The 27774-nt window shown below is 41.3% G+C and overlaps 1 protein-coding gene across 1 annotated transcript; it reads left to right on the plus strand.

The window, feature by feature from the left end:
- The first annotated feature begins 230 nt into the window (after window positions 1-230).
- LOC120956231 (CD109 antigen-like) lies at window positions 231-5648 on the plus strand. The gene is made up of 12 exons (XM_049609378.1): window positions 231-921; window positions 998-1193; window positions 1248-1926; window positions 1989-2257; window positions 2322-2407; window positions 2475-2730; window positions 2790-2999; window positions 3073-3511; window positions 3574-3873; window positions 3933-5149; window positions 5223-5376; window positions 5454-5648. The coding sequence occupies exons 1-12, from the start codon at window positions 860-862 to the stop codon at window positions 5543-5545; spliced, it is 3960 nt and encodes a 1319-aa protein (XP_049465335.1). The 5' UTR covers window positions 231-859; the 3' UTR covers window positions 5546-5648.
- Window positions 5649-27774: the final 22126 nt, after the last annotated feature.

The following is a 27774-nucleotide window of genomic DNA, read 5'->3' on the forward strand; positions in this document are numbered from 1 at the left end:
AGTGGTACAAACGTAATAATTTCCAATTATCTAAGAAAAACGGTTATTTTAACCAGGTGGCCGTCTTGCCATACGAGTGGCAGTCTTGCCCCATAGCCCAAAAAACAACGTCTTTTTGGACCCTTTTTAAAACGCTTCAAAAACTGTTTTGTTTGCATTTTTTTCATTTTTCAATTTTTTGCTTCTTCTTTTTATGGCTCAACAACCGTTGTCGGTCAAGGCCTGCGTGAACCACTTGTGGGCTTGGCTTTCAGTGACTTTTGGATTACCCCCCATAGCAGGATTGTCAGTCCTACGTATGGCGACACGGTCTAACCCATGACGGGCATGTTGTTAAGTCGCACGAGTTGACGACTGTATCACGAGACCGGCTTCCGCTACATGCCCACTTATAATTGGCGTTCCATTTCGACGCGGAACTCAGCGCCGATGTTTTGGTGAACCGTGAGAACAGAGCGATATGACACCTTGCATAAGTACGGCGCTTATCACCCCAGCATGTACACGGTACTTTTGTTACAGATAGTCGGGCCTCTACTACTATAAGTTTAATACCAACAGAAGTACAGTATCTGTTTTTGTAAACATCAATACAGTAATCACACTGTAACATTCTTTCAAGTAGTAACTGTATATTTTGCTTTTATTTTTTGCTGTGATTAAAGAGAAGCATTAAAGATTTTATTCTTATCGAACGAAGGTCTTGAAGAAGATTATGCATGAAGCATGATTTGCGAGCGGGAAACCCCCAATATCAACAACACAGCTCCACCGATAGGGATGCATACCGTCCGTGTTTCAGTTCATTGGTAGACTGCATCCGAAGCAGGCGCAAAATCGCAAAACCTCCAAACCAACCATGTGGCAGCTCATAAGGTCGCGAATATTAACGGTGATAATCTGCATTGGTGCTGCTCATGGGTAAGAACAAACGTCATGAAAGTGCTGTGCGAATTCATGCAGTTTGAAATGATTTTGAAACTACGTGTTGTTTAAGGCTTCTTTTCGTGGGTCCAAAATTCATCCGGGACAACCAGAACTACACACTGACGATCAGCAACTTTTATTCAAATCCAAGCAAGATGGACTTGATGGTGAAGTTGGAAGGCCAAACAGATAATGGTTTAAGCGTTTTGAACGTTACCAAGATGATCGATGTGCGAAGTAATTCTATCCGGATGATCAGTTTCAGCGTAAGAAGAGTACGTTAAAGCTACAAGGCTTACAACTAATTTGCGCTTTTGCAGATGCCAGATAATCTGTCAACTGGTGACTACAAAATAACCATCGATGGACAACAAGGTTTTAACTTTCATATGGAGACAGACCTGTTTTATCTAAAAAAATTGGTAGCAGGGCTAATACAGATCGATAAGCCCGTATTTAAACCTGGCGATACGGTGAACTTCCGTGTGATCGTGCTGGACACGGAGCTAAAGCCGCCGGCGAAGGTTAAGACGGTTCATGTAACTATCCGAGATCCTCAGCGCAATGTGATTCGCAAATGGTCCACGGCAAAGCTCTATACCGGTGTGTTCGAGGGCGATCTGCAGATAGCGCCTACTCCAATGTTCGGTGTCTGGAATATCTTGGTGCAGGTGGAGGGAGAAGAGCTTGTGTCGAAGACGTTTGAGGTGAAGGAGTATGTGTTGTCAACGTTCGACGTGCAGGTTATGCCATCAGTGATTCCACTGGAAGAGCATCAAGCTCTAAATCTTACAATCGAAGCGTACTATCACTTTGGTAAGCCAGTGCAAGGAGTGGCTAAGGTGGAGCTATACCTAGACGACGATAAGCTAGATCAACAGAAAGAGATTACCGTTTACGGAATTAGTCAGGTAGAGTTGCGCTTTGCTGACTATTTCGATATGTACGAAGATCAGCAGGATGTGCGAGTGAAGGTGACGTTCATCGAGCACTACACAAGTAAGAATCATGTTCGAAATACCGTTGGAAACAGTTACTGAATGGAAAATTTCTCTTCACAGATCGTACGGTGGTCAAACAGTCGCAAATAACGGTTTACAAGTATCAATACCGAGTGAAGTTGATCAAAGAGAGTCCTCAGTTTCATTCGGGACTCCCGTTCAAGTGTGCACTTCAGTTTACACACCATGATGGAACGCTGGCTAAAGGCATTTCCGGTAAGGTGAAGGTATCCGAAGTAGGATTCGAAACGACAGCAACGAGTGATAACGATGGATTGATTAAGCTCGAGCTGCAACCACGGGAGGGTACTGAACATCTCGGTATTAACGTATGTATCTCGAATGATTCTTTAATGGTTGACAAAGCATCTTGAAGGGTCAGTTCTTTTGCAGTTTGACGCTGTTGATGCATTCCTTTTTTACGAAGATGTGAATAAGGTAGAAACGGATGCTTTCATTAAACTGGAGTTGAAATCACCGTGAGTTATAGCTTGCTACAAATCGAAATTGTTAGTTTAATGTATAACATAACCTGACTCATTCTAGCATCAAACTGAACAAATTGATGCACTTCACGGTGACGTGCACGGAGCGCATGAGTTTCTTCGTGTACTATGTTGTGTCAAAGGGCAACATCATCGATGCAGGATTCATGCTTGCAAACAAGGAGACGACGTACCAGCTGCAACTTAACGCTACGGAAAATATGATTCCGAAGGCGAAAATTCTTATCATTACCGTCGCAGGCCGCACTGTGATGTACGACTACATAAACCTCGATTACCAAGAGCTTCGCAATAATGTAAGCGATTGTATGTCATGTTGTTTAACGTAACACTTATTCATGTTGTGTGGAAACAGTTTGATTTAAGCGTTGACGAGCAAGAGATCAAGCCGGGACGACAAATCGAGCTGAGCATGTCTGGACGGCCAGGAGCGTACGTTGGGCTGGCCGCCTATGACAAAGCCTTGCTTTTGTTCAACAAGAACCACGACCTGTTCTGGGAAGACTTCTTGAAGGTGTTTGACGGGTTCCATTCATATGATACAAATGAATTCGACCTGTTTCACGTAAGTATAAAGAGTCCAACATATATATCTAGTGAGGATTTAAAAGGACATAATGGATGATTCGTTTTTAAAGACCATGGGACTGTTTGCCAGGACACTGGACGACTTCTTTGTTCAAAATTACAATCATAAATCAGAGCGCAATGGACAGCACATGGATCAAACGGTGGTCAGGAAACAGTTTGTGGAGTCATGGCTTTGGAAGAATGTGACCATTGGAAGCTCTGGTAGTCTCAAGTTGACTGAGGTTGTACCGGATACTACGACTTCCTGGTATCTGACGGGCTTCTCGATTGATCCCGTCGTCGGGTTGGGTATCATTAAGAAACCGATCGAGTTCACAACAGTCCAGCCGTTTGTCATTATGGAAAGCTTGCCATATTCAATCAAGCGAGGTGAGGCGATTGAGATACAATTTATTCTTATCAGTAACCTTCAAGGAGAGCACACCGTTGACGTGACGCTGTACAATGAGAACAATGAGATGGAGTTCATAGGACGTTCGATTGCTAGTAGGTATCAATGGGGATAACGACATTGAATTACTTATCTTCAATGTATAATTTGGTTCTAGACGCAAGCTACACCAAATCGGTTAGCGTTCTACCGAAGGTGGGGAAGCCAATTTCATTCCTGGTGAAAGCAAAGAAGCTCGGTGAGATGATGGTTCGTGTGAAAGCCTCTATAGCCAATGGACTTGCGACGGATGCACTGGAGAAGGTGATACGGGTCACGCCAGAAAGCTTGGAACAGTCAAGAGTGGAATCGTTCGGTATTTTCTTTGACGAATACCAAAATCAAACGTTTTCGGTGTTCCCAAACATCCCCAAAAACGCCGACAACGGATCGGTTGAGATCGAGCTAAGAGTCAATCGTGAGTAATGCACACAACATTGCCCACACAATGCACACTTCATTTATTTTTTCCCTCAGCTAACTTACTGATCACTGTCAAGGAGAACTTGAACGATATTCGCACAGATTGGAGTGAATGTAGCAAAGGCATAAGATTCACACTTAATTTTGCTGTTCATAAATACCTGGTTGCTATTGGGTCATCAGATCAAATATCATCCGACGATAATGCAACACTATCCAAACATTATATGCGTCTAGAGAAATGCTTCAATTCCAATGGTTCATGGCGGAATAAGGTGTTTGATACTGCATTCCTAGTAAATGCGTTGCATAATGCAATGAAATATGTATCCTGGAAAGATAAGCGTAAACTTGAAAAAGCATTTGACTGGCTGGCCTCACAACAGCACCATTCCGGAAGTTTCAAAGAAACCGAATCTGATCTACACTATAAACGCAGTGACGTCGCACTAACGTCGTATGTGTTGGCAGTCATGCTGGAAAATGAAAGCGCCACAGTGCAGTACGCTGTGGTGATAGAAAAGGGAATGAGTTTTCTGAGCGATCAATTGGATTTAATCACAAGTGCAAATGATTTGGCGATAGTGACCTATGCGATGATGTTGTACGGGCACAGGCTGAGGGACGCTGCGTTCGAAAAGCTGATCTATATGTCAACCATTACCAATAATGGAGCAGAACGATATTGGAACCCGTCAAACAGCGTAGAGGCAACGTCTTTTGCTCTTCTATCGCATGTTGTGGCCAATAAGTTGCTAGAAGCTTTGCCAATCATGCGTTGGCTAGTAAATCATAGAAGCGAATTGAATAGTGTTTCTGGGGAACAAAATACCTATTTGCGTTTCAAAGCACTGTCCAGCATAGCGAAAAAGATAGCTCTTAGTCGTAATGATTACGATGTTCGCATTAAGTACAGGCTTAGTAGGAAATTATTCCGTTTTACATCATATGACAGCGATACACAACACATGCTCATTACACAAAACGTAAGGAAGCTCGAAATCCACGTAGGGGGTATTGGGGCTGGACTGCTTCAGGTGTTTTATCGATATAACTTGAATCTCATGAACTTTGAGCATCGATTCAAGCTAGACTTACAGAAACAGATCACAAACTTTGACCAAGAGCTGAAACTGAATGTGTGTGCCAACTACATCCCCACAGTGTCTGAAAGTCGATCAAACATGGCGCTGGTCGAGGTGACGTTACCGAGCGGTTACGTTGTCGATCACAATCCGATCAGTGAGCAGACGACGGTGAATCCAATTCAGGTAAGACTATTTTGACGTTTTAATTGTCGGATAGTTGGAACTAGTAATCAATCACTTGACATTTCTTTTACAGCGCATTGAAATTCGTTACGGTGGCACTTCGGTCGTTGTGTACTACAACAGTATGGGCTCCGAGCGGAACTGTTTCACCGTGTCCGCCTACAGACGTTTCAAGGTGGCATTGAAGCGTCCGGCGTATGTGGTTGTGTATGACTATTATGATACAAGTGAGTAGCTGGTGAACATTTGTTGTGGAAATACCAAGGGAAGTATAACATTCCATGCTTTTGAACTATTCTTATAGATCTGAACGCCATCAAAGTGTACGAAGTGGATAAGCAGAATGTTTGCGAAATCTGCGAAGAAGAAGACTGTCGAGCAGAGTGCAAGATATAGTGGCTGAGTTAGAGCTACAAAAAGATGCCCTACCGACTAAGGCAAAAGATGTTAATAAAAGGATGTTAATACAATATATTGTTGTAAATCCAACAATTCCAAACATGGCAATTATGAAGCATTTGAAGTTCAACCAACAAAGACTGACTATAGTTTATTTCACGGTGTTGAAGCATATCTGCAAAACAGAACTTTTTATAAACCACACTATCAGCTATAGACTCATTGTAACACACTACGGAAAGCCAAATCACACTCTTGCAACACATTCTGTTGCAACTGCAACTCCGTCGGCTCCTCGACGGCGGCGAACAAGATATAACGACCGTTTTACTAACGTACAAATCTTTACTTTATTTAAAAACGGATCGACCGATTATAAAAACACAAGCTTAAATTTTAGTAGTTTTAAAAAACGCGGTCTATCGTTCGCTAACTTTTAAAGAGACCGTTTGCTCTGCGCACGGTGTATTTATCCTTTTTTTACCGCGATGGCCGTTGCGCCATCGCGTTACGCAGCGAACGTTTCCCTTTCTTAGATTTTCGAAAGATCGATCTTGTCACCCGATCTAAACGTCTAAACCTATCTCCTGTCATTTTAGCTTGTTTACATTCCGCATGCCATAATAAAGGACACGTGGTTTGTCCGCACGGTTACTAAAAAACACACCCAGCATATCAGATCATACCATAAGCAACCGGAAGAATTCAGGCCACACCATTCATATAAAAACAATTGAGACACACTTCTTGAAAACACCCGAAAGATGCATAATAAGCAAGCCTGGCGTTACTGCACGCAAACTAGGTGAACCGAGAACGCAAAGCAAGTTAAAAGCTCAGCGACGAAAACATCTATTCTTGAGCAGCAATAGTTGAAACCTTCTTTCGCAATACAGTAAAACCACAGCATAGGCACACACCGACAAACCCCTCACACCATTTCAGTTTATAAATTGTTACCAATAACAATCACATTTAATAAGGACAAAACCACACTCCAAAACCAAATGTACGAAACCCATATCTTATCTTTAGCATAAATAAAACCAATTCCGACCATCACTAGTCAGATTCGTTCGGACTATCAGGATAGGACTATGCCCATCCAACATCTATTGACTTCTCGTTTAAAAAGTTCAGTTATGTCCCTCTACCCAAAGTAAGGCTTCTAAACTCCAACGTTTCCAGTAAAGGAAATCCCTTCAGGGTTTATATGATCGCCTGGACGATCTAGTGTCGAAAAGACCGTTCGAACAAAGTATCATTCTACGTCGATACATGTCAGCGAAACACTGACCTACCGCGACGGTACTGGTTGATCGATGTACAGTTGTACCGTATGTACACTCATCTCATTACATGGCGACCATATTCAAAATCGAACACATTACATGGCGACCGTAACTATCTCCTAACTTACTACAATGTGTTACACTCGGTGTGGCCTTGCGTTTAAGCTGTATCATACACTTTCGGCAAATAATTCCATCGCTAACCTCCATATTACCACTACCACACTGGTTTACACTGACAATAAGCGATGTTTACGATAAAAGCGATAAATGGTTTCAAAACATTACTTATTTCATTACCCTAAAAGCAAATAAAATTAAAGCTTATAATAAGGTTACTTTTTTCTTCGGGTAGCTTAACTTGAAAACAAATTCCGTTGCCCTTTCCTTCATAAGCATCCAAAGCCATAAGTCAAATGCAAAGTCAGAAAGATGCGAACAAAAAACTAATATATTAATTACAAACCGGAACCAATCGATTTCACCAAATGATGCCTCTCCCAACCATCACTTACGTGTCCCAGAACGTAAGGTAAGTAATTTGAATAAATCATCCCATCCGGGCGGGTTGCTCGAGCACGTTCCAGCGAACCATCTTATCTCGATATCAATAAACTATTCGGAATTGCCACTACACAATTACGATAATTCGATTTAGTTTCTTGCCTTTTTTGCCTTTCGCCTTCCACTTCCACATGTTTTGGGCCCCTCAAAAATCTTTCTTTTAAGTTTAGCTCTCTTCCCAGTCCTTTTATCCTACCCCCTCAAACACCCAAGCATAGAGCTGACTCGGTGGAACTACTTCAAACGATCGAGGACGAACCGCTGCTGCTCGCCAATAAAGCATTTGCGCCGGTATCCAAGCGCCCGACCCATTCACCGGTGAAATGAATTTTATGCAGCTCACATAGATTTCGTTTTCTGCCATTTCCTATTTTGCTTCTTTTGCCTGCAACACACACACACACACGGCCACGCTGGTCTTAGTGCTCGTCTTCTTAAAACCCCTTATTCCGATGCCGGTAAATTCAATCAACCATTAAAACGAATCGCTTTTAAATCCTTCCCATCCAACGGATACAGGGAAAACAGAGACTCAGGGAAAGAGAGAGAGATAGATAAAGAGAGAGACAGAAAGAGAGAAAGAGAGAGAGAACAGAAGGTCAGTGGTAGCAGTCTTTGTCGAATCTCTTCTTACTTACGCTACGCGTGCTCACCGTGCTTCATCCGGTTGGAACGATTCCATGGGTAATCGTACCACCGGTCAATCCATTCAATTCACCGGGAGCAAAGGATTTACCTTTTTTTCTCCGCTTTTCTTTTCACCCCGCGTTATCTATTTTTGGACCTCATTCCTCCTGCCCTCGCCCTCTGAAGAGTTTTCACCCCAACGAAGAAAGGCTCTCGGAAGCTTCTTACGGTGTACAAAACTGCAGTTACTGGAAATTAGGAAACCCCTGTAGGGTAGCCAATTTTCGTCTGAAATTTCCCTCAAGAAGCGCCGACGGGGGAAAAATGCGAGAAAAACACAACAGCACAACCGGAGAGGAATCTTCCTTTCAATGGCAAAAGATTCAAGGATAAGTATGCCGTAGCATGAGCAGGCACTTTTCTTTCCAACCCGGAGTCTTTCCCGTTTGCGCCTCGCTCGCTAAAGCGATTTTCAATCTTCAACTGCACACCACAGGACGGTTCACAATCAAACGACGAGAAAATAAGCCTCGATCCAAAGGCAAACTATTTCCATGTCTGCCTTGCTTTGGAAATGCTCCTCCTCTCTCCCATAAAACCGGCACATTCCGACATTAAAATTACAAATTGAAAACACCTGAAGAATCCTTAAGCGCACGGGGAAGCGCAAAAGCAAAAGTGACGCAACACGGCAAGGCACGAATACACAACACATTTGCGCTCGGGCAGCTTTGCTCCGTGTGTACCGATTTACCATTTCCCAAACAGGAAAAGCTTCCCCTCTCATTCCTAGCTCCTCCTTTCCTTTAGCTTCAAACCGAAGGTTTTGGAGTGAGCTAGTGTGGCAAAACTTTTTACGTCCGCCTTTTCGTTCATCAAGGTGTCGGTGTGTGTTTCCTGCAATTTTCTCCCGCCGGTACGCTCGCCTCATCAGTGTACCAATTGCCCGTTCCCGTTCCTGCCGGCACTATCTCGAACCCCGGATCCAGCGTTGCGCACCAAGACTGATTCACCTCTTTCGCAAAGAGCTTTGCAAGAGCGGGAGTTGCTGGAATGATTGGAAAGACTGTAAAGTGACTAACTGGACGAAAGGATGAGGAACGGTGAACTGGAGGAACGCTTGTAATCGTTTTGCATATAAATACCTTGTGTAAGTCTTTTCACCGGCTTTGAATCATGAACATGATGAAGGAAACAGGCAGAAGCAGGTGAATGGGGATGAGAAAAGGGGCTAAAAAAAAGAGTAAGCAGGAAATGCTTCTATTACATCGACAAAAATAAAATCACCCCAAACGATGATTCAACGCGACGGGAACGGCTTCCAAGAAGTGGATGGGCAAAAGGGGGGACTTTTACAGAATGATTGTATTTTTCGATTAAAGTTTTCGCTTCCCGATTGTATCTTGTTCGTCATTTGCATGTAAAACTGGCAGACAGGTTTAACTGTCGACTAAATTTAATTAAAAAATCATTACCTTCATTATGTTTCCATTTTTGGCACAAGTGATCTAGAAACCGGGCAGAGATGAGAAATAAATTATAATAACTTTGTTTGAGAGATGGAAATCAATGAAGGTTTCACTTTTTTGCAATGAAACTGTCACTTTTCATTAAAATCTAGCATTGAATAGTTATTGGTGAACGTTATTGCATTTGAGTACTAAATCATCGTTTACATGGACGGTCGGATAGTATTTCTTTATATCCTTTCCGATGCCGTTTGCTCGGTATTGAATCATTAAAAACGCGCAACTCTCACATCCAGTCATATTTTATTGCCTGCCTCCTTTCCAATGACCCGCCAATCTCGCCATGGCCCGCAAATCCCGCCATTCGGCATTTAACGGCTCTTATCGCCTATTACTGCGATCAGCAAAGTAAGGCTCGCGAGCCGCATGCGGCTCTCGTTGATATCGAGATGGCAGCTCTTGACAGTTCATATATTGCATAGAACTTTCACACATGCTTGCTATTGGATTACAAATTTGGTTCTACTAGCGAAACTCTACGAATATTTTTGTAGAATTTAGTTCTTTTGAGTCGCAAAGATTGCTGACCGCTGACCTATTCGATTACAACGTCCCTGTTTCCCAATTGCGCTCCCGTCTTTGTGATTCCTTATTGCGCATGTTTCTCTAGTTTATAAAAACACATTTGTTTATCCCTAGAGTGAAACAATTTACTACCAAATAAAAAAAATAATAAGACATTTAATAAATAATAGATGTGCGCAAACAACGAGCAAGTTACACTGAATGCAGTGAAATCTTTGTAAGATTAATTGTTTTTCAAGATTAATTGTTTCTTTAACCCAGGTATGTCAAACTGGCGGCCCGCGGGCCGCATGCGGCCCACGTGGACAATGAATGCGGCCCGCGAGAATATTTTGAGAAGTGCTGTAAGATCTGCAAACCAAAAATCTCTTCTTACTATTTGTCGAAGTGTATTCAATTTTCCAGAGAAGAACAACCATTGTGTCGCTATATTTTTCTAAATTAACATTAATGTTCTCATATCGTCTAACAAACTTATTCTACACGTACGTATAGAACAACCGAGACCACGAATCTGCGTCGGATAAAATTATCGTAATTTAACAAAATTATTCATAAACAACGGGTTCTTGTTATAAGAAATGAATATACCACCAGAACATTTGGGACTTGGAAATCAGCGAAAACTAATGTTTAAACACGATTTATTAAAATTTTTCTCTTGAACTGTCAAAAAATTGCAGGCAAATATTTTTGTTATTCATCCAGCGATGGATAGCTCGGATTGCTTATAAAAAAACTCGCAACAGGCAGCTAGATTTCCCCTACCTTTAACATAACTGCCGTGTGAGAACGCGACAAATAAAAAATATCCTATTTCAATAATAAGGATAAAAGAGATTGCATGTGACTTTAAAAGTATATTAAACATTTAAAAAAAGAGCCCAATAAAAGCTAACATTGCAAATTTTTAAATAAGAAACGATTCCAGATTTGAAGCGAGGAGTACAAAAAGTCAATTTGTTTAACAATAATGATTTTACAGTATTTTATATAAATATTGAGGTATATTTTTTATTCTCAACTTTGCGGCCCGCGAATCACTGAAAATCTGTACTTGCGGCCCTCTGATGAAATGAGTTTGACACAGCTGCTTTAACCCATTAGGGTAAATGTACCAATAGTGGTGCAATTTGTGGTGGTACCGATGTGTTTTAATGGATTTAAAATGTCAGGAAGGACATTTTCTGAATATTTTAACACATAGAAATTGTAATATGTTTTATCTACGCAATCATAACCATTTTTATCATGAAATACTTCAAAATTACGAAAAAATACATATTTTTGTGACTGCTTCGTTGTACCTATAATGGTGGTATGGTTCCTATAGTCGTCGTATTGTGTTCCTATAGTGGTGGTAAACAAAGATGCATCAAAAACGGTGTATAATATCAATGAAACTTAGTTTCGAAGCTGTTTTCGTATGAATATCAAGGATTACTGCCATAATATAGGTTTCTTGCGTAATTTGATCGTAAAAAAATGTATAAATTTGATCAATGAAACTATTGACTAAAGTACTGCATCACACCTGTCGTCAACCTACACCCGGAAGAGTGTGCTTGACTTGAAGTCAATTTATCATTCAGCCATATAAGCGAATTTTGGCCTGTTTTTGGTAAATTACCTACATAAAACTCATTTCTGTTGCTTATTTTAGTGAAAACAGTAGACATGTCAAAATTATCCTCGAAAAAATCTAAAACGACCTGTTTTTATTGATTTTTTAACTATAACCACTATAGGAACATGCCTGTTTTGTGTACCTATAATGGCACTATGGTAAAAAATACTCAAAAATGCATAAATATGGTCAAAAGGCAAATAATTTTAGTAAAACAATAACATTTCATAACAGTTATGTTGAAAAACTAGTAATTGCGTGGTTATGTGGTCATTTAGAACGTTAACAGAAAAATGAGTTTCGTTATGAAATCTTAAGGATTTTGGAAAAATGTTGACCCATTTCACAAAATAATGGATTTTTTGATCACTAAGTAACGGAATAGCCCCATTTAACTTTTAAACCCTTTGTAAAAGGCTAAAGAACATTTCATACTAACGTAAATAACTTAATTACTTGTAATTTGCCGTATGAACCGCATTTTAGTGCAATACCACCACTATTGGTACTACCACCACTATAGGTACATTTACCCTAAGTGATTTGCCCGAGTGAGCCTCGGGCTGTGCTTTTGTTCTCCATATCAATTCAATCGTCGCGTTTGGGGAGAGGGAGGGAGATAAAACAATGATAATGTCACATTTTGCTCATAATCTTTTGTGCAAAGCAACGGTTTGCACAATGGGCCAAAATTATATTATTTTATTAACTTTTTGCCATTATTTTCTTATGGGTTTGTGCATTTTCTAAAAGTTGTGGTACTGTCAAAGGGTTAAGATGAACAATTTGAAAGTTGCTGTCATGGATTCTCTCTAGCAACTCGTATATTTTGTTAGCCTTTTCTGATTATCCTGTTGGTTCGTTGAGAATTTTCCTTAGATAGACTTCACTGTGTATGGATTCGATACATCACGAATAAATGATTCGTGTCTCATAAATTAATCACGTGTTTACGTGAATTCAGGAACGCGAATTTGATAAGAGAATGTGTCCATTATTCACAAAGTTGTTAAAAGTGTTGAATCGCACCGGAATTTTGAAATATTAGTTGGCGTGTTAAATTGAGTTGAATCGCAAAGGAGTTAACTATGTTGTCAAGATTCAAAGATAGCCACTTGAGAAAAATAGAAAATAGTTTTAAACATATTTTTTATATTATTTTTTATACTATTTTGATAAATTTTCAAGCAACGGAATTTGTAAATTTGATTTAAAAAAAATAGACACTATTTTGTCCAGACTACTTTAAAGACGCACTTTGAGCCAACATTTGTAAAGAGTCTGTCGTAAAATCTGCAAGTCTTTTAACATGTATCTTATAAATATTGGGTTCATTCTGAGAAAACCGTTTTGAAGCACTCAAGTAATTAATTAAATTGCATTACAAATATTGAACGCTTATAGCAGTGACATATTTTTCATTATTTTGTTTCAACTTCGTTGACAACATAGAGCTAAGTTCAGTTCATAAACAAGATGAATTTTACTGTCATGTTTTAGTAAATTAACTGCTAATTATAAGTTTAAAAAATTTAAAAGGCCTATAGACATGAATGGTCTGAAAATTTGGTTAGTCATTTGCCTTGATTGTTCCCATGGCTTAATTCAATCACCCAAAATTGGACATTGGAAACGAGTTTCCTTTGTAGATTCGTTACTTGAATTCAATAACGTATCGCTCTTTTTTATAAACGCCTTTTTTCTTTCATATTTTGCCTCACTCAATCCAAATCCGTAAAACCTTCCAAACTCCCATCCTAAAAACTAAATCCATTCCCTGATTAGGGTCTTCATGCTGATCAGTGGCTCTCTTTATTCAAAACTTGTTTTTACCCGACTTCAACTCGCATTTCCCACTCCCTTCAAAGGCTGTGATTATCCACCAAGGGGGCGAGTGGAAAAACATTTTTCCTAGTCCCCCGATGGGAATTGCGAACACACAAAATTGTCTTCCAATACCAAATGCTCCGTATGTAGGTGGCCGTACAGAAAAAGGGGAAGTTGTCAGGAGCTACCACATTTCGTCACGTACTGGACACTCTCTAGGGAAATTGAATTCACCACAACTTCGGCAACAATCGAACACACAGGACACATGACGACGCGGTGACGACGGCTATGTAGGAAGAACGCAAAGCGTGTCAGCGAGGGCCGACACAGCCGACACAAAGGCCAAAGGCAGTAAATAAATATAAAAATTCTTTTGCTCAAACTACACAAAACAAAAAAGAAAGAAGCCCCCCGAAAAAAACACAACTCAAGGTTCCATAACGGAGAGGTGCCAACGAAATGCCCAAAAATACCTCCCTTCCCGCTTACAATCAACCGTTCGCTCCTTGCACCACACGCCATCTGCTAATAAGCTCATCCTAAGCAAGAGAAGAGAAAAAAAACAACAAAAATCCCCCCAATTTGTGCCTGGCACGTTCCGTTCCAGGCACGCACGCGACCGGGACGAAGCAAATCGCTGATTTACAGCGAAAAATAAGCGAACTCGTACGTTTACGCCAATTTTCGAATGGGGACGAGAAATCGGGCCCGCGTCTGCTTTGCGGCACGTCTTGACGAACACACACACATGACGGTTTGGCTGCCAGCTGCAGGAAGAGAGCATTTTTCCACAACAGCCTCTCGCCCCTTCTTGTGTGTGTGTGTGTGTGCTGTGGAACAACGTAAGCCGAAAGACATGCCACGGTTTGGTCCCGGTACTGCTCAAAAACGATAGAAAGGATTGTTGGATGGATTTTGAAATAATGCCAACCGGAGAACGGAGAACCATCAAATCAACCATCCAAATCATGTACAGCCGTTGTACGTCTTGCCGGTGCCGGTGGTCGGTCGAAACCTTCCCCAATGACACACAACCCACGCTGGTGTTGATGATGATGATGATGATGATGCCACCGCCACCAACGACGATGGTGGCGGCTGTGCCCGTGAGCGTAAAGCATTCTAATGGAGCTGCACAGGCAACTCCGGAAGCAGTACAGGGTTGACAGGAATGTAGTAGTACCCGCATCCGCCTGATCGCCTCACCCGAAAACCTACCCATCGACCAGGAAACTGTAGCAAAAATCCAATCCCCCATCTACATCATTTGATCTTCCGTGCTTCGCACTTGCTTACTACCGCCAGCCGAGGGGTACCAAGTGTAAAGGAGAAAAATTGAATATTTTGTGATCAAAATTTCAATTTCTCTCCACGTTCGAAGAAACTTGACGCCCGGTACGGAACAGTGTTCCGCCAGTGTGTGTGTGTGTGTGTGTGCGTGTTCCGTTCAACAGTTTCCGTTGTATGGAGGGAGCGCACACAGCCGTATTGGTAGGAAACACCAAAATCACATGCCACCAACATTCGGTTCCATTCTTCACCAGGTTTTTTTTTTTTGCTTCATCTTTACGCGCCTGAAGGCGCATACTCCCGGCTCGGTACACTCCTTGTTTCTGCCGCACCCCGGAAAGGGGTAGTTATAAGTGTATAAAGAGTTCACTCTCACTCTTCCGGGGGTCGATCGTTTGGCTCGGTGCAACTGTGCACCGTGGAACACTGTGAATCGAAACATCGAGCCGACCGAAACCTCAAACTCTAACCCACACAAAGATACGCACGCACACACACACTCAGGCACAAAGCAGTTACCGCATGTCGGTGGCATTCGATCAATGGCGTTTCTTCCGAGGATGTTTTTTTGGGTTGTGGAATGGGAATAAGATGCAGCAGAAGTAGAAAAAATACAGGATAACAAGTAGTGGTCCTGCAGTCGTGTAGTGTGAAATATTATGTAGGTTTTTTTTCGGTTATTTTTTGTTTGCGTCAGTGCTATCTCTCTACTGGGGCATCCTCTATCACACTGTTCGATCATTCACATGCAAGGGATGTTTGCAGCCAATTTTGCGATACATGTTGATACAGGCCAAGGGATAGAAATCTATTATAGAGGAAATGAAATGTTTAAGAAGCGATTGTTTATCTTACAAACATGAATACATTTTGGTGCATTTTTCTAACGGAAAACTCTAGTTTTACACTATAACAAAAAAAAAGGCTAAAGTGTCTTTGCGATTCGTCTTCTGGCCTGGTAAAATGCTCAGTATGCCGGCTCTTTTCGTGTGAAAAGGTGATGTTTTTTATTTTTTTGTTTTTTTTTATTCGTTTGTTTTAGGATTTTGTTTCAAAAGGATGTTCAATTTCTTCTAAAATAAAAATGCCTGAGCTCAAAGTATATTACAATAAGATCTTAAAAATTATGTCATTTACACAAAAAACGGACAAAAATTGTCGATGTTTCATGGGTTTATCTTCATCCGCACTAGCAAACCGTTGTTTGCACTTTCAATGATAGTATCCTATGAGTCACTTGTCAAAATTTGAAAGCTCTATCAGTCGTACTCTAATGGTGATGATCAAAAAAGTTAAGCAACTTCGTTTAGAAGCGTGCGCGATCAAAGAAAGACATATCAGGAAGCAGAAATCGAGGCTACGCAACGGCAAGCAATGACGCCAAAACTCAATGCGATCATTTCAAGCAAATTTCGGCTGAATTTCGATATGACACGCTAGTATGAGAATCGGTCCACATCCTTCAGTTGCGTCCCATCGAGAATTTCTAGACCAACATGATGCAAAACCTGTACTCCAACAACTTTGTCGCAAAAACTGAGGTGAATTACTTAAAATCAAAGGGAAACATTGAAAAAATGCCTATTCGCAGCTCGCAAGATCGTACATTTATTATGCAAGTGAGCTTAAATAAGCTCAAGTAAGCTTAAAACCTTTCAAAGGATGTTCGTTAGATAAGAATATTACGCAAAATACACTATTAACCTAACCTTAATAATTTAATTTACCGTTATGATTCAAATTACGGACAGCTTCAAATTCCGGATATTCGGCATGTTTTTATTGAATATCTTCAAATCAAGTCCCTGGACATGCTGCTTTTGAATTTTAGATGTTATCCATGATGTACTAGAATAAATTAAAAATGTGTCTGACACCTAGAAGGCCCTGATGCCACCATAAATTAATATTTGTTGTTGGTCAAATCACCACCAGATGCATTCTTAGCAGTTTTGATTCAAACCCACGCCAGTGTTATTTCTTCGATAATTCCTGTTCAATGCATCCACGTGCATTGAAATACATCAGAGTCTATTGCGGAAGCAGTTATCAACGGAAAAATAACAGTGTTTTGACATATTGCGCTCAGAATTGTATTAAAATACATATTTAATTCTGTTTAGAATTTAAGGCAAGATTTGTTATCTTGTGTTTAATTCCGGACAGCCAAAGTAATTTGAGATTTATTGCATAATTTATTTTTTATAGACAGTTATAATAACAAGAAAACAACGATACTTGAAGATGTATGTGACAAATGTATTGATGCCCATACGGGAAAGACTGTCAACTCGTGTATCAGTTCTTGGGTTATATTCATCTACGAGTGCTAGAGAAAAGAGTACTCAAACCCCGTTGTATTTTAGACCGTCGTTCTGTCTGTCTAAGAGGACACCGATATCCAGAATGAAGTGCCCAGACCTTAAAACAAGTTAAAAACTAAAAAGATGTAGTTTGTGTGTAAATTTGAAGATCATAAAAGGAAGTTTGAGGCTGTCCGGAACATCAAATCGTCCGTAATTTGACACATGACCTCGAAACTGAACTTTTGCAATGTTTCGAGTAAAATTATTGGCAATCTTTATTTTTTGATCCAATGTAGAAAGTTTGCTTTACTAACGTGAGTAATTCATATGTTTGACCGATTAAAATGAATTTATTATTAATTAATCATTTAATTAATTATTTAAATAATATTAAATACCAAAAAAGCCTTAGGTGTCCGTAATTCGAAGCGTTACGGTATCTTGAAGTTATCTAATGTTACTTGAATAAAAATTAAACATAAAAATGGTCAATTAACGGAAAACCTACACTTATCCATTATCCATGGATAGCTTGGTCCATGCAAGATTTGATTCGTGGACATGATAATTATAATATAATTATCTTAATAGACATGCTATGCCTAAGAATATATTAGATATTTTACGACTGAGTAATTACTGTTCGAAAGTAATGCCCAAAACTCCCAATCCAATTTTTCATTCGTGCTTTTTCCGGTCGCACATCATTGATGCCTCGAACAATAGATCGCAAGTGCGAAAATGACTTTAAAAATGACAATGTCTCAATACAATAAGTTACATTCAATAAGGAAAAATAAATAAAAAGTGTATTCATATATATTTTTTTCTTTTCTTTCAAATAAGTGTACTTTTTATTTCAGCTAGAAAGCCTCAACTATCAGCTATGATAGCAATAAAATAATGTGATCGAAATTTCTTTGCTAAACAACAAAGAATCAAATCGGTCTGGTAGCAAGAATATTTTCCAGGCAATTTTTTTAACTTTCTTGCGTACAAACGAACATTCCCCATCAACGATAAAAACATGATTCTTTCTGACTCTACTGCAATTCTTGCCAACCCAACACACTGAATGCCATAATACGTCGAATCTTATTTAATCGCGTGCTGGCACATTCCTAAGCTGTGTCCTGGACCATAAGCAAAATCATGTTGATAGAAGCATTCCAGGGTGAAGTGAGATGTGAGAAACATAACGCACATGCATAACGACCAACCTACCAAAGCATAGGGTATCGTATAATCACTGCCAGCACTAAACTAAACCCCGCACTCTCACGCTGGGCGATCACCACTGGAGTGTTATGAATTTTTGAAAGAGTGCAAGGAGATTTTTACCACCCCATGACAGCTGGATAAATTCAATTCGACATGATATGGCACTCACAGCATGTAAATGCAGATGTCATAAGCCAATTAAATGTGTTTTTCAACCACCCCTTCCCTGTAGCTTTTTTACCCGAACCCCATGTGCCCCATGTGTGTTTGTAGCGCATCCTTTCCAATTGCACCGGTACGACGGTGAAGCTGCGTGCTGTAAATATTCATAAGCTTACCATGGAAGCTGCTGGTAGCGGGATCTGGGCTTCTGCAACATACACACACGACAAACCATCCACCAGCGGTGTCATGGTATGTTTTTTTTCTTGAGCATCTTTCCTTTTTTTAACCCATCTTCCCTTGTCGCTATTGACCCGCTTGGTAAAGATACGTCTCGTGGTAAGGAAGACGCGTCTTGTTGCCCGTGCCGAACGGAATGCGATAGAACACATATCAGAACCCTGAAACCCCCACCGGAAAGACAGCTGCCGTTCGGTAAGCGCTTTTCCACGGCTGCTCGCAGAATGCACTCCTGCCAGACCATCACCGTAAAATTGCATATCGCTGTACGAGCAGGCTAAATATTTGCGCACCAGCACTTTTGTCTGCCGCCTCCGATCCGGCCTTCTGTCCCCCTCCCTCAAAACATGGAAAATAGATTTGCGGCTTTTCGATTGAAAGCGAGTGAAGCGATATTCTAGCGCATTGGTTCCATTTTATTGACGTCGATATTGCCCGATCGGAATCGGGGTTGTGCACATGCGAAAAGAAGGTAGAATATAAGACGGTGGAATGCATTTCAGCTGTGTACGCTGTTAGGAGGGAAGAGCTTTTCGTATTAATCGTCTCACGTGTGAAAAGAATTTGAGAAGAAAGTATCAGTTCAATCAAATTCTGTCTTTATAGAAAGCAAACAAGTGTTGCCGGAAGATATTATTACGATTTTTTGAAGAATTACAAGCATTTTTCAAATGTTTTTGCTTGAATTCGTGGTACAGGTGGCACATTGTACGACCCACTAATATGCCCTTGGAAGTCACCATCGGAAAGAGAAGAAGAGTGGGTTTAATGAACTACAAGTAACTGCAAGCTCAGAAAACTATTCATTTTAGATTGAAGTTATTAAGTACTCTTTGGCGCTTGTACATCTTATTAATAACGACCCCACGAACCTATTCATAGTACGCCTTCTTCGGTTTCAAACTAACAACCCTCAACATTCCCCTTTAAACTACAGTCATCAAGCCATTTTGGCGCCGTTCACACACAAAATGCATCACAAAACTTTACAAACAACGTCATACCACCGTGTTGTTGTTCCCGCTCCCGCTACTGCTAGGCAGAAAACTTCTCAGCCATCTGTACCGTGCGGCCGGGTGATGTACCGGCGAGATGCATCAAATGTCTCCAACCAAACTTCATCGATCGTAATGAGCGGACGACTTTAATTGGTGCGATAACGAGACACTGGCACGCCGAGGATTGACACTTTCAAATTGGCCCGGGTTTTGTGTTCGTTTTCTGCCCCCCTAAGACCACCACTGGCCTTCATCTTCATCAACCAACCGCTAAGACTCCACCGCTCACGGATGCAGCTAGGTCAAAAGTTTACCTTGACAGTACCCATTTTCTGTCTGCCGTGACTGTTTCCGCCCGGATGAATCATTGAACGCGTCAGCATCCTCGGGACCAATATCATCCATGCGAGTGTGAGTGTGTGTGTGTGTTAGGGTTTGTACGTCACCATCAACACCGCTCTCCCAAAGAGAACAGCCAGGCCAGCGCTACCAGTACGATTGGAAAGTTTCAGGAAAATTTTAAGTGACAGTTTGAAGAGGGGAGAAATATTAGTCCCGTGATGATTTAGCACCACACCGGTGTACGCCCGGACAACTTTCCGGGGCTCCCGGGTAGCCGATACCTGGCGCGCCGGCGTCTTCGCAAAGCAAGCCGTCCCATCCCCATGCCTAAACGACTGTGCTACACCCTGGCTCATTCCAGCGTCGATGTGTATACGGCTGCGGTGAAACTTCGTCCCTTTAAAAACTTTGCCACACAAAAGTCCTGGCCTGGGACGGGTGTTGTATCGTGTGTCGTACGGTTTATCTCTTCGCACAACTGCCAACTTTTCCGGCTCACCGCCTTCACCCGACTGTCCGGGACGATGGAAAACGGGACGACGGATAAGCACACCTTCATCCGGTCGAAGTGGACCCATTATTATTGGCTTTGGGTAGAAGCCATCTTGCCGTTTTTTTTTTTTTTGGATAGTGCGTTTTCGGCGGCCATTCTCTTGCGAGGGAGTTGCTTTATTGCGCTTCAACGCCAATTTTAATTGAAATGAGATGATTAACACCTTTCGGTACAAGCAGAAAAAACGGAGAACAACTTCCGTAGCGGATCGTTTGACCTTCATTTTCTTGGGTTTTTTTTAATTTATTTTTGCACATTCGTTTGTGGTGTAGAGTTCAATGCTTTACTTTTCCAACAAAAAAGCTTTTATGTTTTTTCTTTGTTTTATATTAGGTATCCGTCTCGAAATCCGATCCATTGGAACAAAAATTTAAACAATCTCAAAATCTATATAATAGAAATTTATTTTATTATTTATTATAAGATTTTTACATGTTTTTAATCCTACTTTCATTTTTGTATTTTCTTTGCAATGTTTTTTTGTAGAAATTTGTCGGAGTATTATAATATGTATTTTCTTTAGAAAAATTGTTTTTTTTCTACGTTTTTTGTAAACGTATATTTGAAAATTTTACCTTAAAAAAATACATATTTTCTGATTATTTTTCTTCTTTGGCATTTCTATTTCTATCTTCTTGTTACTTACATGTTGTACAGACTTATGTTTTTATTTTCAATTTTTACGCTATTCGTGACATCTTTTACTACACTTATTAATTGATTTGAAGTCAATTGTTTCATTTGTTACTTCTTTTACTTTTTTCGATTTTTACTATGCTGATTTTTTTAAATTTTTAGTTAATTTAATGATTATATTTTACCTCTGAACACGTGTACTAGAATACAGTTAATATTTAATGACAACTGTCTATGAAAACAAAAACTGCAAATGGAAACTGCACACCAACTAACAAGCACAGCATGACACAGCGTTACCACCAATTGCAACATAACTACCCACCAAACAGTACACCAAACGGTGCACATTATAGACACCTTTCCAAGTGCAGGTGAAAGTCAACTCCCGCGCGAACCGCTCGTAACGAACTAAACCCGGACCAAAGCTTAAATGTACCTGGTCGCCTCATAATGGTGCCATGATGCACTGCTCATGTGGGAAATAAAATAAGATAATATCCTGACAGCAAATTAGGTTGATTCTGTTCCCGCTCCCGATGCTGCCCGTGCAACGACGATTCCCATGGGTGCCGTGCAGCGACGATACAGTTCGCACCTGTTGGTGACGCGGGCACAACACGAATCGAAATAGAAGAAGCGAGGGAACCAAAACTCCTCCCCCCAAGCCGACCGTGGCGAAGAAAATGGCCGGGAAACGCCGTTTCGAGAGCGTCCCCAAAGCGCTCCTAGAAATGATAACGGCTCAAGTGTGCAACGTCTGAGTTTGAGGCTGTTGGGTATGTTTGTGTTGGCTCCCAAGGAACACATTACCTTCCCCGCGAAACGAGTCACCTAACCATAACCTGAGGTTTAACAGGACTGGCGAGTTACTTTCCATTGCCCGTTTTCCAACACCGTACAGAAAATTGAGACTGTCATGGCGGTCGCTGCCTCGTCTTGGTGGCTTCCTTTTTCGTACATTTTATTTTTCAGTCCAAACTTTTAGCCACCATCACCAAAACTATCGGCGCGGATGCAGGTGTGAGTTATCTTGCTGCTTGAATATTTTACTCATACCCTTCGTAGATGGTTTCGGTTCAGCTTCATTGCCACTGTAAGCCACCGACGGCTAGACAAGGCCCCTAACGGAGCCACTATTTATCTACCAGCAGTCACCACTAACTAATGATCCTTCCTGTGCGCACGGCAAATGAATCCGATCGGTCGGTCGGACGGACGGTCGGCGGAAACGTTGCTTCTTCTTAAATTGCAGCCACAGAACAACAGCAACGTACACACACAAACACACACACACTTACCAATACACCTACTGCCGTGCTGACGTGCATTGCAGTGCCCCGGGTTATCTATGCAGTTACCATTGGTGTAATTCACCGCGCTCAATCCGACACCCATCCGGCTCACATTAACATTTGCCAGTCGGTGGTAAAACGATCCCTTTCTTGTTTTGCATGCATCGTTCCCGAGGAGCGGGAATGCAATAGCCGGAAGTAATCTTTTCGCAACGCTCCGATGGTGGATGCTCCCCCGAGTGATTAATATTTATTGGTGGATGGTTTAGAGCGCTTTTAATTGAGTTTGTGTGTATGTTTTAGAACATTAACGTGCAGCATTGGGCAGCACATTGAGAATGTGAATAGTTTCCTTCGATGATTTTGGAGGGAAATTTCCTCTTGATATGTTTACACAGCTATATGTTTTGGGGTTGCTCCTTTTGAATAGCTTAAGATGGTCAAATTTATTGAGAGACAGTAAGTATCATATTATTCAATCAATTTGCAACAGATAATGGTTTAATTACTCAAATTTCTCGGCATCATACTTTTTTGGAGAATATTTTATACCTTGCGTTTGTACTAGAAGCTCATGAACTTTTTTTCCACCAAGTTATTTCTTTACGATCGTAAATTGCTTGCAAAAGTAAATTAGGAAATTTGGTCCAAAAATAGTATTGGCTCCGCTACTTACCACGCTTTTTAACTTGTCCATTGAGTCACGCATCTCCCATCACTTTGGAAGGTGAACTGGCTTCTGCCAATATTTAAAAAATCCTGCCCTATCCTGCCCTCAAATGGTCATCTGCTTTTTGCTGATGACCAACAAAAATCTTTCATCCTATCCACTGATGCCGATTGCCTTTCCTTAAAATCTGTTCTTAACTTTTTGTCATTGTGGTATTGTTCCAACTTTGTTTTCCTCTGGATCCCTATAAGTCGCGTTATTTCTTTCTCTCGCTCATCGCCTCCTTGAACGGGATTACTTTATCGATGGTTGTCCTTTAAATCGAAACTCAGTAACTCGTGATCTTGGCGTATCTATTAACAACAAGATGTATTTCCATGATCTCATTCTGGGCTCGGTCAATTCGGTGTATAGAATGCTTGGCTTCGTATGAAGACTTTATTCTGAGTTTTCTAACCCGTCTGTTATTTGAAAACCTTGTACAGTGGCCTTGTGCGCCCGATTTTAGAGTATGCTTGTGTGGTATGGTCTCCCTCGGGAGCGACTTTCACAGCACGAATTGAGAGGGTGCAAAACTGTTCATGCGTATCGCGTTAAGACGAATATTTGACCGAAACATTGCAAACTTACCATCTTAGCTAATTCGGGGGCTCTCCACCTTGGAAACACGGCGGTCGCAGGCTCAAGCAGCTTTTGTTGGCAGTGTACTCCTCGGTGTAACGGAGGACGGGCCTTTCCTTCTTTCTTTTTAACCCTTTTACATTCCTTCCCGTTCTATTCGTCCACACTAGGCATGGGACAATTGCGCGAGACCTTTGTCGCACACTCAGTTCACTAAAGTGTGCAGTTGACCGCCGCACGCAAAAAAGTGAACGGGTAGGTCTTCCGCACACATACAGACCTACCTGTAATGTGCTCCGAACAAGATGCAAGATAACTGTCGGTGTCATAGACTGAACGAAAAAAAAAACATTCGTTTTGGGTCGGCAGAATTTGACACACACTACTACACAAGAAGATCGATCGCACCTTGAGCGAGAAAGAATGCACATATTGCTAGCGTGGTCAGTTTGATCAATCGCACAGCCGCACAGTGATCCCACACTGAGTGAGAAAGAACACTCATCATAGCCTTTGGGTCATTCGCACACAGCCGCACGCGTGTTCAGTTGGGTCAGTCGCACACTGCCGCACAAAAAGAACTCGTGGCGCGCACAGCAACACAAAAGAGAAAGCTTGTAGATTTTATTCGTTTAGATCAGCTTTCATTACAGATCAAATTTAAGTATATACAGTCTGTTCTCGAGAGTTATGTTTTTGCTTTTCAGTTAATACATTATTGAAACACTAATAACACGTTCAATAATAAATAAAAGACAAAACCGATGAACACTTTAAATTGACACGTGCGGGTCGCGCACCAGCCGCACCGAGCGCCCCTATCGAGAGCTCCTGCTCGATCGGCCTTCGTACACACTCTGATCGTATAGCGCCTCGCATGCGTAGTGTGTGCGACAGTGTGTGCGACACACTGTCGTCATCCTCTACGTTGACCGGTAGCAATGCAACTACCACGGCAATTCCAGAGGTGCGCACGGCTCCCCACAACATAGAGCTACATTTTCTAAGTTCATGTATGCAATCAGTACAATTGGCTCAAAGGATTGTTAAATGCTAAAGATAAATTACTGTTTTTCCAAAATTTGAGAACCGCTTAGAACCCAGAAATTTTCAAATTTTCTGTATGAATTGTTTTACATAAATGGTTTAGTGTAAAATTCGGTTACACGGCGAATGCCTCGTTATGCATAAACCGCGTATCTCGGACTAACTGTATTTATAATTTAAAATGCAGCCGTAAAAGCAATAACGTACAGTTTTTGCATTTAAAATCTAGGTAAAATTAATTGTAATGTTAAAAAAAATGATATTTAGCTCCAATTGTGCGACTGACCTACTGCACGTGTTCAGTTCATCATACTGAACGAACTACGCCGCACGCGTTCACTGAAAAGAATCAAATTGCCCAAGCCTAGTCCACACCCTCCATTGGCAATCTTTATCCGCTGCACGCGATATGGTTGAGGCGATTCTCTTGTATACGTTATTTTAACTGTTCAGCTGATAACTTTGATTTCTGTATCTGTCTACCTGTCGTTTGCGTCTCGTTTATGCTCGTTCTCCGTAGACCTTCCCTTTGTTCCTTCCTTGCCTGTCTCTGTTTCTTTCCTTCCATTTCCTTGTTTCCTTCCCTGTTTGTCACTGTACTTTCCATTTGTACTGACCACCTAGAACCCCTGGAACCTGGAACTTATCGCCAACCAATAGCAATCTATTCTAATGTATCTAATCCTGAACATATACAGATTCTGAAAATTAACCTCATGCCATACCCAACCCATTCTTGGAACTGACAAGTTCTAGGACAGTGTCTTACATTTTGATTAAGACATTAATGATAATGTTAACACAAGGGTAATGAAACAAGAAACGATATTTAATAGTTATCTACAAAAAGTATAATCAACAGGTCTTCTATAGTTAGATGTTATCAAAAAATCTATTTTTTAAATTAATAAAAAGGTTCTTAATGGTAAAAATTTAAATAAAATTTATCCAGTAAATTAATTCGTATTCTAGCATAAAAAAATTCTCCTACATTCTGTTACAACTACAACATTCCTTGCAGTCATCCAACAACCCATCCAAACCACTTTCCAACACTTAACTCCACTCCAAGCAGTAGCTTGTGGTGCAGCTTTCAAACAATCTGTTTCCACATCGTCATCGCACCCTACCAGGTCATACACGTATGAAGCAAACCCAACCCGCAGTAAGCTAGCAGTAAGCTAAAAACCTTCCAAACCTTTCCCAACGAGAAAGTACAAGGCAACAGAGAAAGAGAGAAACAAGACTGGGAGCGAGAGAGAGTGCAACAAAATGTAAATATATTTAACCAACACTTGCTAAGCATGGTGCGCGTGTGGCTTTCCCTCATCGACCAAGCGTTGCCCGGAGGAGGTAAAAACTATACCACCATTACGCGGAACCACTAAACGGCTGCGTTCGCCCTGGAAGGCAACCGGGCACTCAAGCCATTCCTTCTTATCGGAACGTGCCACAAGTGATGCCGAAACCGCAGGTGTTCCGTTTTTGTCAAGTTTACTGCAAATTGAGATATCGCGCGTTACAGTACACACACGCACACAGTAACACCATTTCCCAGACTTTCCTTTGGACCTTTTTAAGCGTACGGTTCGGTTTTCGGAGAAGTGCGTTTTTGCACGCTTCAAATATTTGTGCGACAAAGTTTGGCAACAAAGGCGCAAGGAACCTGCTAGCGCGAGACACGTTCGGTGACGGGAAAGTTGTTTGTGCGTGTTGTAATTGCTTTGATATTTTCGCGTGAAGTTGATTTCTTTTTCACTGCCCACGGTTAGCGGCTGTGTGTATGTTTTATTTCTCCAACACACCACATCCTTCGCAGCGCCACCTCTTCCTTGGGGGACCTTGAGAGTGATTCGCTTTCTGGTTTCTGTTCCAACCCTCCCCATCGCAGTGAAGGGCTTTGATCCATCCGGCACTCTGGCGTTAAATCCCATTAGCTCGAAGCCCGCAAGCTGGTGCGGTGGATCTAATTTATAAAAGAAAACACCGAGCCTGCTTCCGATTGGCACAGCATCCGCCCTTCCGCATACACCGGAACTTATACTCTTTGTAGTGCCGGCGGCGAAACCCCTTCCGGCGCGCTATTCGGGAAAGTGTGTGTGTGTGGTGTTACGCACGATACGCTACGTGGAAACGATCATTACGACCTTATTCTAGAACGGACGGCACAACGCCGCTAACGAAAAGGAAAAGTCAACTCCGCTCACTAATTGCGTAGGCCCCAAGCGGCGTGCAGCATCCTTTCTCCCTTCTTCCTGGAGCCGGTTTTTCCAACGCCTGCCTCCAGCTCCGGAACTTCCTTTTGTGTTCGCGTTTTCGTGTGTAAAGTTTGCTTTCTACGTCGTCAGGGTTTTCGCTAAACAATTAGAAGAGTTATGATCCGCGAAGATGCAAACATGGGAAAACCGCAACCGCGGGTGATTGTTTAATGTGAGTTTGTGAGTGTGTGTGTTTGTGTGTACATATATGGATACGAGGGGTGCACATCCAGCAGGATTTGGCAGACAAAGAAACTGAAAGAAGTCGGCGTGCGTATACTATAATGAACATAATGTTATTTTACTTCTACACGGCAGCTGCTTCGTCTTTCTCTGATTCGGTTCAGTTTCAGGTCGTTGAAGAGTTTTAGTAGCCATTTGTTGCCAGTAAGCATGATTAGATTGATTTAGGTCATTTGTCAAATTAAATTCTTTTTTCTTTCTTCTAAACATTATGTTAACAAGTTTGAAAATATGTACGTTGAACAGATTTGACTATTTAAGTGCGTAAAACATCGTGTAACGGGCCTTTCACGATATTCAAGTTTTTTTCAAAGAAGTTTGTTGGTTGATGGACTAATGTTAATATTTCA

The sequence above is a fragment of the Anopheles coluzzii genome, chromosome 3, assembly GCF_943734685.1.
Source record: "Anopheles coluzzii chromosome 3, AcolN3, whole genome shotgun sequence".
In the NCBI taxonomy this organism is placed as follows: Eukaryota; Metazoa; Arthropoda; class Insecta; order Diptera; family Culicidae; genus Anopheles; species Anopheles coluzzii.

What these genes read in the sequence shown, in the direction of transcription:
- LOC120956231 (XM_049609378.1), top strand. Translation starts at nt 860, where the DNA reads ATGTGGCAGCTCATAAGGTCGCGAATATTAACGGTGATAATCTGCATT. An exon ending in ATGAATTCGACCTGTTTCAC is followed by an intron (nt 3,000 to 3,072) that starts GTAAGTATAAAG and finishes TCGTTTTTAAAG; the next exon opens with ACCATGGGACTGTTTGCCAG. An exon ending in CATAGGACGTTCGATTGCTA is followed by an intron (nt 3,512 to 3,573) that starts GTAGGTATCAAT and finishes ATTTGGTTCTAG; the next exon opens with ACGCAAGCTACACCAAATCG.